Source organism: Pecten maximus, unplaced genomic scaffold (assembly GCF_902652985.1).
Source record: "Pecten maximus unplaced genomic scaffold, xPecMax1.1, whole genome shotgun sequence".
In the NCBI taxonomy this organism is placed as follows: Eukaryota; Metazoa; Mollusca; class Bivalvia; order Pectinida; family Pectinidae; genus Pecten; species Pecten maximus.
The window spans coordinates 9,245-22,207 of NW_022979373.1; the positions used below are offsets into that span (position 1 = coordinate 9,245).

Below are 12,963 nucleotides of genomic sequence, written 5' to 3' on the forward strand. Positions count from 1 at the left end.
GGTGTGTGCGTCCCACTACACATATACTACACACACAACCTACCCTGTACTGGTGTGTACATCCCACTACACATATACTACACACACAACCAACCTGTACTGGTGTGTACATCCCACTACACATATACTTCACACACAAACAACCTGTACTGGTGTGTACATCCCACTACACATATACTACACACAACCAACCTGTACTGGTGTGTACAACCCACTACACATATACTACACACAACCAACCTGTACTGGTGTGTACAACCCACTACACATATACTACACACACAACCAACCTGTACTGGTGTGTACAACCCACTACACATATACTACACACAACCAACCTTTATTTGCGTGTACATCCCACTTCACATATACTACACACACAACCAACCTGTACTGGTGTGTACATCCCAGTACACATATACTACACACACAACCAACCTGTACTGGTGTGTACATCCCACTACACATATACTACACACAACCAACCTGTACTGGTGTGTACAACCCACTACACATATACTACACACAACCAACCTGTACTGGTGTGTACAACCCACTACACATATACTACACACAACCAACCTGTACTGGTGTGTACAACCCACTACACATATACTAAACACACAACCAACCTTTATTTGCGTGTACATCCCACTTCACATATACTACACACACAACCAACCTGTACTGGTGTGTACATCCCACTACACATATACTACATACACAATCAACCTGTATTTGTGTGTACATCCCACTACACATATACTACACACAAGATTGTATCTTATATAACTGTTAAAACAACTCCATTGATGACAAAGATTTAATGAGGCAGGTATAACAAAACAAAGTTGGTTTACCAAATGGAAATTTAAGTCTGATGTTAAACTGTAAATATGCTATCAAGGTGATAAAAACAACATCTTTCTTTTGTATTGAATGTTAAGATAAATGTAAACTGATGGAAGTAAAGTATTTGAAATATTAAAAACAGTACTTTGAGAACAAGATAGTTCGAGTACACATTCAGATTCTACATTTTGAGAGACCACAAACAACTTGGGAGGAAATTGTATCTTATATAACTGTTAAAAGAACTCCATGCATGACCTGGATTTAATGAGGCAGGTATAACAAAAAAAAGTTGGTTTACCAAATAGAAATGTAAGTCAATCTGATGTTAAACTGTAAATCAAAATTAGACATTGGATCCGGAATATGCTATCAAGGTGATAAAAAAAACTTCTTTTGTATTGTATGTTAAGATAAATACAAACTGTTGGAAGAAAATTATTTGAAATATTAAAAAAGTAGTACTTCGAGTACACAAGTATTACAAGTATTTCCAGTACACAATCAAACTCTACATTTTGAGAGACCACAACCAACTTGCCAAATACATTTTTGTTTATTACCAATTTTCTATTAATTGACGTGGCTTGTTAAAACTCTAAAAATCAAAGGAATGCTATCATACGTTTTTCAACGAAGTGCCAGATTTATTCATTTTATATAGGGCTAACTAATAGAAAAAATCAATTATATTAGATGCTGTAAGTTAACCAACTAAAAATGAACCAACAAAATAATAAGATAATATATACAAAGATAAAACAGTAACACATCTATTATTGTTACATGTTTAAGGAGTCTTAATGTATAAGAGTATACATCTATCTATAAACATTATGTATATATGTACTTGGTTACAGGTACATGTGATACATGTGGACCCAGGTCGGATTGGAGCCTGATCGGACTCCAGGTAAACTTGGAGTGCACTCCGAGTGCACTCCAGGTTTACCTGGAGTCCAAACGGAGTGCACTCGGACTGCACTTTGTGTAACCTTTAGTCTACACTCAACTGTACCTGTATTGGTGTGTACATCCCACTACACTGTTCTAGTACTGATCTCACACAAACAAACCTGCAGGATATTGTTGGCTTGTACCTGTCCTCTGTAGTTTAACTGGTGATGGACCTGCAAAGTGAAATAGTGTTAAATAGATATGATAGAAATTGATATATCCAGTAAAAAAATACAGCCAATTGTCTTTTCATAAACAGGTATTTGACTTTGCACTTGGATACAAAAGATTTGTACTTATTAGGCCAAGATGAGATTGTGTAAAGAAACTTTTTTCTTGCAACATATTACACCAGTATATATGTCTGTAAAAATTTTGGCACAGAACTTGAATGTTTGCAATACAACAGATCTATTTCAAAGGAAACCATATAATGCCCTGCTCTTTTCAAATACAATACAGATGAATCTACCAAATCCCTAGATGATATACATGAATTCATTTATCAAATAGTTCTAAAGCTTAACATTGAACTCATCTGTATATAAATGAAATGTACTTAAACAAGAGGGCCATGGGCCTTAACGGTCACCCGAGTCTTAAACATATAGCTTAATCTTCTATGTATTTGCAATATATTTGTAAACAGTTCCTATGTAAATAGTAGTATAATTTCGCCCCTCCTCATAATTCTAACCAAATTTGTATCATTTTCATTAAAATGTGATTTTCCTGCATTAGCTGTATTCAAGTTTACCACCTCTCTAGGGAGAAACATGGAAGCTATGGGCCATGAAATTTACAATTTTGATAAAAATCACCGAAGATCTTTCAATCCTAAAGTATTTGATTCTACCAAATCTGGGTCTTGAGAAGAGTTTTGAAATTCCAGTCAATTTGATCCAAAACAGGGGATTTACATTCAGCAAATTTTGAATTTTGGCGGGAAAACATTCTTCAAAGTTACAATATTTGCGTCATTTTGGATGGTTTGACCTTGAAACGTTGCACACATCTTCATAAAATAGCTTCTTTAAAATATGAATATATATATCTAAATCATTTTGAAAGATTTTTTATTTTGTTTTTATTTTTTCATCATTTGACCCCTGTGTGCCAAACATCAAGCTTTCATGTGTATAGATAAACGAACAGAAACCTTTTATGTCCAATTTTGGGTGATTTTTTAACTTTGGCGTGAAAAAATTGGATTTATTTTAGTGCCATGTCTCTGTCATTTTTCATCTGATATCATAAAACTTGCATTCTGTTTCAGCGGATCATGGTCTTTCATATGCGACCAAAAAAAACCACAATTTAAGATTTTTATTTTTGACCTACTTTTGTCCTCATAACATGCTAAGGCATTTGACCTTTAAGTTTGACATTCTCTGATAGTGTGTCATTGAGAAAAAAAAGCCCTGACCAAATGCTAACCAATTTCCATTAAAAATGAAACATTTACAATTTTGGCAGACCTTTAGCCAAGGAAGGTTTCAATAATATTTCATCAAAAATAGTTCAGGAGTTTTTGAGAAGTCGAAAATGTAAAATGTAAACTAACAAAAGACAATGACAGAAGCTTTGCTCAGGTGACCTAAAAACCCACTACAAATTCTAACGTACAATCACAACTTTATTAGTGAAAAGATGAAGAGCGTAGGTAGCTACTTGAGAATTATGATACCTGTTTTTCGGGAAAAACCCAAAAGAGAGATTGCATGTGTTGTCTGTTTTTCAAACCCCACAAACCTCGATATTGTTTAGACCTTTTCTTGCAATTCAAGCCAAATGTTTAGACTTGTGAACATTTAATCCATTGCTGGACTTTTTTTGTCAAATTGAATGTCTTCTTTTTGCTCTGCAGGATGTATTGGAGATTTCGGAATTATGGAAAACAAAGACTTTTTACTGATAATGTAAATATTCTACGACTCCCAAACTGGGAGAACACAATATTAAATTATACCAGTAACAGTAAGGCTTCTGCCTAAATGCTCAATAATAAAGGCAAAGTGAGCTGGGGGTACAAAAAGATATACCCCCACCCTCCTAATCAATAAAATGAATCTGTCCAGTGGTTCATAAGATATCATATGTACCAGTTTCTTTTTGGAAGTGGTCAAGTGCAGCCTCTGACATTGACAGAAGACCACCTAAATCTAATCAGCTATAGAATTTCATCTGGCATGTTATGGTCTGAATATGAACTAAATTCTGTCCAGGAGTTCAAGATTTATCTGGTACTCAAGTTTTTTTATTTTAAAATTGGCCATGTGTGACCTTTAACCTGGACCAATGACAACCAAAATGTGTAAATCAAGTGTAGAATTTCATGTTGTGATGATATGGTACAAATATCAACTAATTCTGTCCAGGACAACCAGGATATCAAGAAATATCCTGTGGTACACTATTTTTTAAAGTGGTCAAGTACAACATTTGAATTTAACCTTTTTCGATGGCCACCAAAATCTAATTTGGTTTAGAATATGATGATATATGATGGCTATATGGTGTGAATATGAATTAAATCTCTCCATGCAGGGGTTCACAAGATATTGTATACACAAGTTTGTTATGAATGCATGCACAGTGACACACAAAGTGTACCCCGATTACTTAAGTAGGGTGTTAAAATATGGGCTATTTCCTTCAGGATTTTTTATTCTGATTGAACATTTCTGATATACAAACAAAGTTCTCACCTCCATTCTGGATATCCCTGATTTTCTTTTCTTCATTCTCCACATGTGTAGCTAGCTGACGGTGAGTGCGCTTCAATTTTTTAACCAAAGCTTTATAATCCCCCACAGCTATTGTCCCATATTCCATAAGACGGTCAAAGAGGTCAAATACATCAGCAATGCGATGTTTAATGTCTCTCTCAGTCAACGGGTCTTTTCTGAATTGTTCTTTCAACTGTTTGAGCTGATCATCGTTCAGCCACTCATGAAGGTGATTCTTTAAGTTGTTATGGATAGCTATCTCATTAGATTGTTGACAACCCGAGGGTCCTGGCCTCGGGCTGGCAGCCATTTTCTAACAAACCTGAAAAAAAAAAGAATAATAATCTATGTGCAAACAACAAGCAAATCTAAGATACTTATATCTTTATCATCTAATGCATCAATGATAAGAGGCTGAAAGGGCTCATATTCCTCATCCGTTACAAAATTACATATTCAAGAACTATAAAGTTCAGGTTGGACAAGTTTAACACTACTCAATGTTATGCTCTACAACTGCACGTCTTGACTCAAAATACCTAAAATGAATTGCCAAAGTGTCAAGATTGGACTGCACATTGATTCACAATTTAAGACAGCTAAATAAATACATTTGTTACATAATATCTAAGGGTTATCAAACATAACAGCATTAGTAAAGGTTTCCTTAAATTATGGATATTCATTGACTGATTTTCCTCTAAACAGTAAAAGTAACAAATCAATGCCCAAAGGGCCTGTATATAGCTTTATTTGGGAATCTCAACTGCTTCAAAGATTTAACCCCGAAACTTAGTCCTGCTATTCCCTAGGGGTGTGAAAAGACCCAAAGAACAGCATGATTGTGTTTAAAGAAACTACAAGTCTTTTGGTTTCAAAGATATAAGAAAGGAACTACCGTATTTGACCTAATAAGGGTGCAGGGCGCAGATAATTGACAGTGGGGGCGCCCTTAATAGTTATTAAGATTAGTTATTCTGAAGTTTTATGAAACAGACTATAGGTCCTACCTTATAGCAGAATACTCAAGGCTGTGGAAACGGTAAAATATTCAGTCATACAAATATTCCAGATGAAGATATCTATTCATTATCATATATATTAAGCATATAACATCACTTGAATATTCATGTAAAATTGTAAACAATGTCCACTGAACTTTAGACCAGAGAAGGTGTGTTCCACCATTTATGTTCAAATGGAACTCTTTTGTGTTTTATTTATATAGACACAGGTGATTTCCCAGATCATATCAGACATCGTTTTCTTTGACCTAATAATTGATTTACAATGTATTTTACTAGCTTTCTGTTCTGAACAAAAGTTATTTATCAACAAGAATGAAGTCTCACTTTATCTTCAAATAAAAATGGTAAGTTATTATGTGTATGTGTGTTTAGTTTCAGGTACTCTTTGCACTGACATGTCACCTGTAGGAATAGACAAAATGTGGCGAAAACTTGTGTTCCAGTTACTAATTTGCTGCAGAAAATTGAACACATAAAGTAGCAAAACTTTTCACATGAATTATTACTTTTGAACACCATTTTGACACTCAGTCAAAGATTTATTTCCTTGAAAAAAGGTAGGGGCGCCGTTATTAGGTCATATATATATATGGTAAGTCTCTGTTCTTGTGCAATATATCATTCAATTTGACCCGCAGCCAATTTGATCTTGAGTTAATATTAGATAAAATTAGATACAAGTATATACGAAATTAAAGAGTAATGTCTTAATACTTGAAAAGCAAAAACATACACTCCTTATGAAAATAGGATGACGTCATACTAGGACCACAGGTGGAAAAGGCGGGAATTCCCCAAGTGGGGGTTCCCCGTCCACTGTAAAATGTCAGGCGTTACTGTCGAGTACCCGTGTGCTCTAGATCTTATTTGCCATTAAATCTATACAGTGGCATCATTTCTTAGGCAGTTAAAACTTCAAACTTTAATTTGATATAAATTTCACATCGTTTGAACTTCAAATGAGTGATTTAGGGATGGAGTCACTAGTTACAACCTAGCAGAGACATAGGTCTCTGAACCTAGGCTAGACTTATATATATTTATCTAGTTGTGCGAGTCGCGATATCGGTTATGATTCATAGGAGTTTCCACCATATATCTACTTTCGATTTTGATTTACATTAATTCAATTCACGAACAAAGAGAGATGTACATGTATATATACTGTAGGAATATGAATTAAATAAGAACATGCATTTGAAGCCAGGAATCGCACAGGTTACCCGACTCTCTAAGTCACAGACACAAACTCACCGGAAATAAAATGGCCTGTGCCAGTGGTAATCAGCCCTGTTCGATAAACTTCCAGCACACAGACTTTCATTCCTTCCTATGTCATTACTTAGTTCTGTAATGTGTTTTTAAAACAATACGATGCCATGCCATATAATTACCTGTTTTTCCTGACCAGTCCGATAGCTACAGATACTTTAGCCTACTGTAGCCAGGGCCCTGCTGTAGCTGCCAAGGTCCGTCACTGGGTATAACGAGACATGCGCAATAGGAACTTTTTTTTCAAATATATATATATGACATCATCTTTCGCACATTTTGGCACAACAGCCAGAGTTTTTACCTATTCAATTCAGATAACTGTATCTAAACTGTATTTCGTATAAAGATTATATCGCTATTCAAGCATAGATATCCCTATTTTAATTTCTTAAACATTATCTGTATGTCTTTAGTAGAAATATGCATTGAGAAATAGAGATAAAATTATAACTGTATTGAAATAGACCTAGGTGTATATAAGTATTTTATATATGAATACATTGTACGTATAATAGAGATATTTCTATTTACTATACATGTATATTAGTATCTGTTTGGTATGCCAAGCACTGGGCCGATACACGTCCACAACATATAAATCTATGTCAGAGACTGTGACGCATAATACTTTTAGTAGGCCCAATGCATTTTGGCGAATTGAAAAATAAGTCATATAAAATCATTGAAAAATTGTCAAATATGCATGAAACATAAAGTAAATATTTACTTTATGTGTCTCAATACATTTTGCATGTTTGTATACTTTATCCTACGTTTACTTTAAGTTCTGTGAATAGGTTGCGTTTTCCGGCAACTATATATTACTGTGGACAAGTCGAAGTGTATAATATAGAGACGGCTTGCTCATTTGCATATATACGATTACGACCTCCTTAATTATTTAAAAAAAGGCACTGAAAACATAAACTTGTATCAATACATGGCCAAGGATAGTTCATAAGGAGTACTGAAGTGCACTTTCATGCAATAATTTGTGAAATGATAAAAAAGTAAACAAACTTGACTAAATTGTCCCTTTAAAACAGAATATGCCTAACTCCAACAACGTTAGCGGTATATGTTAACATTATAGGAATTAGAACAGTAGAAACAAAGAAAACAGTATTTCAAAGAAGGCAATCATCGGCATATACGTGAAACGACTAAAGAGTCCAGTCATTTTACAAAAAAAAAAAAAAAAAAAAAGCCCTATCCTCAAAATAATTGAAACGAATTTTTTTTTTTTTTATCTATTTATTTATTTTTTGATGAAAGTTATCAGTATAATAATAGGGAAAAAGTCTCACGGAATAGGATATTAATTCAGATTGAAAGGAAAGGGGGATAGAAAATAAGACTAATTGCTATATCAACCTCTTGTGTAATATTTGTGTATTGAAGATTCAGAAATTAGAGATTTTACTTTCACACATTAGAATTTATGAGTGTTCAAACTTGCAGGGGCTGACAAGGAGTTGTTTTACAGTCCAAATCGAATGAGAGGGTTGGGATGGGGGCGGGGCTATATTTCCGTCTGTATATGTAACACCAAAGTTTGTCAGTGCTCTAAACGTAAAAGGGATACAACGTCTCGGACAAGTTCGAGTTTCAGGGCTGTCGGGTCATGGTCAAGGATAACATAAATCAAAAGCAGGAGTTCCACAGGGATCGATTTTAAGTTCCTTACTATTTTCAAATTCCAGAAACGATATTGCTCAAGACACCGATTGCACTATAAAACTATTTGCTGACGATACGTCACTAGATTTTGAAGTGGAGTCACCGTATCTGCCTGTCAGCCCTTTGAACGATAATCTAACGGAAATTCACGAGCGATGTAAACATGAATGGATTGTTTATTTTAACCATAACAAAACTGTAACAATGACTGTAGGCAAGCAACTTGATTAACCGATTCAACGTTCTTTGTTGATGAAGAACATTTAATTAACAGAAGTCACATGTCACAAACACCTTGGTATATCTATCTCAGCTAAAGGAAGTTGGACTGATCATATAAATACTGTACGTTATTAGCAAAGCCTCTAAAAACTTAGTCTACTTGGGATTCTAAAGGGTCATCTATATAGACGAATAATGATGATCATTCAAACACGAATAAATATCTAAAAATGTGCACAAAAATAGTCATAAAATTTACCAAAATGTTTGTTTTGGACATTTAGTTTATTAAAATCACCATTAATTTGCTGTAGATGCTAACATTTTTTCTATAGCGTTACTTTGTGGTAAGATGTAGCATGGAATAATTCCAAGTCACACAAATAACCAAACCTGAAAAATAGCCAAGCTGTTATACTCAAAAGTGTATATAGTACAGGAAGGAGTGTTTGTCTGGACTGGATCTACACTTATTTTGTTTTGACCTTGAAACGCAAATGGCGGCTGTGAATAATATTACACAAATATGGCATAACGAGAGACATTTTAATCAATACAAATGCTCTTATATCACACTTTTAAGAATCTGATCATAGTAAGAAGGACCGTTTTAAGACAAATTGTTTAACTGGTGAGTTTGGGGCCTTTTTCAGAAATATGCATAGTTTTCCCAAAACGAACGAGTGAACATTGTTTTTTTTTCTAAAAACAGTCTTCTTGCCATGTCTAGAGTTCTTTATAGTGTCATTTGCTTTCAAATCTGGTAAAACTAATGCTGCTATTTTGCGCTTTAGACACTTGTGAGCAAAACGACAGAGCTATTTATTCTATGCAATATATGCGATACAAATGAACTAATGATGTCCCCCATTAAACATACATTTTTCGCATGTTTTGTTGAAATTTACAACAGCTTAACAAATTACATGTCAACAGGAAGTCCCACTGTTTGCCATGATAAATCATGTTAAATTGCACCATAGTAGGAAATTTTGACTGGATTTGCTGTTTAGATGCCCTTTAAATTTAGTATTGCCAGGAAGTCAGAAGTGTCTTTTTGTTTTGCTTTACTTGACGAAGCCAGAATCATGAATGGGGCTACCAAACTCACAAGTGACAATGGGCTATATATATGTAGAAACCGGTTAGGACCCCTCGTTGTATGAAGAAAAACATAAAACTTTCTAATTTCATAAAATTGTTCATAGTCAGTGTCCTTTTTACCTAGCCAACGCTCTATCTGCTCGTCATACCAATATACATTCTCATAACACCAGAAAAGCAAGCAATTAGTAGTGCACTTAGTTTACCTGTGCTGTAGCTTAAATGTAGTGCACTACTAGTAGTCTATTATAGGTCCCTGTTTAAACATAGTGCACTAGGAGTTCACTAGGGTGTAAAGGTTAGCTTACATTCAACTGTACAAATGTATCATAGGTACTTCCTATATACGAGATTAAAGAGTAATGTCTTAAGACTTGAAAAACAAAAACATTCACTCCTTATGAAAATAGGATGACGTCATAGGACTACAGGTGGAGAAGACGGGAATTCCCCAGGTGGGAGGTCCCCGTCCACTGTAAAATGTCAGGCGTTACTGTCGAGTACCCGTGTGCTCTTATTTGCCATTAAATATATACAGTGACATAATTTCGTAGGCAGTGAAAACTTCAAACTTTAATTTGATATAAATTTCACATTGTATGAACTTCAAATGAGTGAATGAGGGTATGGATGATTCATAGGAATTCCCACCATATATCTACTTTCGATTTTGATTTACATTAATTCAATTCACGAACAGCGATGTACATGTATATAGGCCTATACTGTAGGAATATGAATTAAATAAGAACATGCATTTGAAGCCGTTACCCGACTCTGTGCTGTAAGTCACAGACACGTTAACTTCACCGAAAATAAAATGGCCAGTGGTGATCAGCCCTGTTCGATAAACTTCCAGCACACAAACCAACTTTCATCCCTTCCTATGTCATTTCTTAGTTCTGTAATGTGTTTTTAAAACTATACGATGCCACGCCATAATTACCTGCTTTTCCTGACCAGTCCGATAGCTACATGTATAGATACTTTAGCCAACTGTTGCCTAGCTGCCAAGGTCCGTCACTGGGTATAACGAGACATGCGCAATAGGAACCTTTTTTTTCAAATATGACATCATTTTTCGCACATTTCGGCACTACAGCCAATTGAGTTTTTACCTATTTAATTCAGATAACTGTATCTAAACTGTATTTCGAATAAAGATATATCGCTATTCAAGCACAGATATCCCTATTTCAATTTCTTAAACTTTATCTGTATGTCTTTAGTAGAAATATGCATTGAGAAATAGAGATAAGGTTATAGCTGTATTGAAATAGACCTAGGTGTATATATGCATTTTATATATGAATACATTGTACGTATAATAGAGATATTTCAATTTGATATATATTAGTACCTGTTTGGTATGCCAAGCACTGGGCCGATACACGTCCACAACATATAAATCTATGTCAGAGACTGTGACGCATAATACGTTTAGTAGGCCCAATGCATTTTGGCGAATTGAAAAATAAGTCATATAAAATCATTGAAAAATTGTCAAATATGCATGAAACATAAAGTAAATATTTACTTTATGTGTCTCAATACATTTTGCATGTTTGTATACTTTATCCTACGTTTACTTTAAGTACTGTGAATAGGTTGCGTTTTCCGGCAACTATATTACTGTGGACAAGTCGAAGTGTATAATATAGAGACGGCTTGCTCATTTGCATACACGATTACGACCCCCTTAATTATTTAAAAAAGGCATTGAAAACATAAACTTGTATCAATACATGGCCAATGATAGTTCATAAGGAGTACTGAAGTGCACTTTCATGCAATAATTTGTGAAATGATAAAAAAGTAAACAAACTTGACTAAATTGTCCCTTTAAAACAGAATATGCCTAACTCCAACAACGTTAGCGGTATATGTTAACATTATAGGAATTAGAACAGTAGAAACAAAGAAAACAGTATTTCAAAGAAGGCAATCATCGGCATATACGTGAAACGAGTCCAGTCATTTTACAAAAACAAACAAAATACAAAAAAATACCTTGCCCTATCCTCAAAATAATTGAAACGAAAATTATTTTTTATCTATTTATTGATTTTTGATGAAAGTTATCAGTATAATTATAGGGAAAAAGTCTCAAGGAATAGGATATTAATTCAAATTGAAAGGAAAGGGGGATAGAAAATAAGACTAATTGCTATATCAACCTCTTGTGTAATATTTGTGTATTGAAGATTCAGAAATGAGAGATTTTACTTTCACATATTAGAATTTATGAGAGTTCAAACTTACAGGGGCTGACTGGGGGTTGTTTTACAGTTCAAATCGAATGAGAGGGTTGGGATGGGGGCGGGGCTATAATTCCGTCTGTATATGTAACACCAAAGTTTGTCAGTCCTCTAAATGTAAAAGGGATACAACTTCTCGGACAAGTTCGAGTTTCAGGGCTATCGGGTCATGGTCAAGGATAACATAAATCAAAGCAGGAGTTCCACACTTACTATTTTCAAATTCCAGAAACGATATTGCTCAAGACACCGATTGCACTATAAAACTATTTGCTGACGATACGTCACTAGATTTTGAAGTGGAGTCACCGGAGCTGCCTGTCAGCCCTTTGAACGATAATCTAACGGAAATTCACGAGCGATGTAAACATGAATGGATTGTTTATTTTAACCATAACAAAACTGTAACAATGACTGTAGGCAAGCAACTTGATAAACCGATTCAACGTTCTTTGTTGATGAACAACATTTAATTAACATAAGTCACGTGCCACAATCACCTTGGTATCTCTATCTCAGCTAAAGGAAGTTGGACTGATCATATTAAATACTGTACGTTATTAGCAAAGCCTCTAAAAACTTGGTCTACTGGGATTCTAAAGGGTCATCTATATAGACGAATAATGATGATCATTCAAACACGAATAAATATCTAAAAATGTGCACAAAAATAGTCATAAAAATACCAAAATGTTTGTTTTGGACATTTAGTTTATTAAAATCACCATTAATTTGCTGTAGATGCTAACATTTTTTCTATAGCGTTACTTTGTGGTTAGATGTAGCATGAACTAATTCCAGGTCACAAAAATAACCAAACCTGAAAAATAGCCAAGCTGTTATACTCAAAAGTGTATA

General features: G+C 34.5%; 1 protein-coding gene across 2 annotated transcripts; it reads right to left on the reverse strand.

Annotated features, from left to right (window-relative positions):
* Positions 1 to 1,799: 1,799 nt before the first annotated feature.
* On the reverse strand, positions 1,800 to 10,885 carry LOC117318551. 2 transcript variants are annotated; one of them, XM_033873524.1, is made up of 3 exons: positions 10,794 to 10,885; positions 4,518 to 4,860; positions 1,800 to 1,982 (listed from the first exon to the last, which is right to left on the reverse strand). In XM_033873524.1, exons 2-3 carry the CDS (start codon positions 4,846 to 4,848, stop codon positions 1,915 to 1,917), a joined length of 399 nt encoding a protein of 132 aa, XP_033729415.1. In that variant the 5' UTR covers positions 4,849 to 4,860; positions 10,794 to 10,885; the 3' UTR covers positions 1,800 to 1,914. The 2 variants fall into 2 exon arrangements, with proteins under 2 accessions (XP_033729415.1, XP_033729414.1); XM_033873523.1 differs by lacking the exon at positions 10,794 to 10,885 and adding an exon at positions 6,961 to 7,028.
* Between the last annotated feature and the right edge of the window lie 2,078 nt (positions 10,886 to 12,963).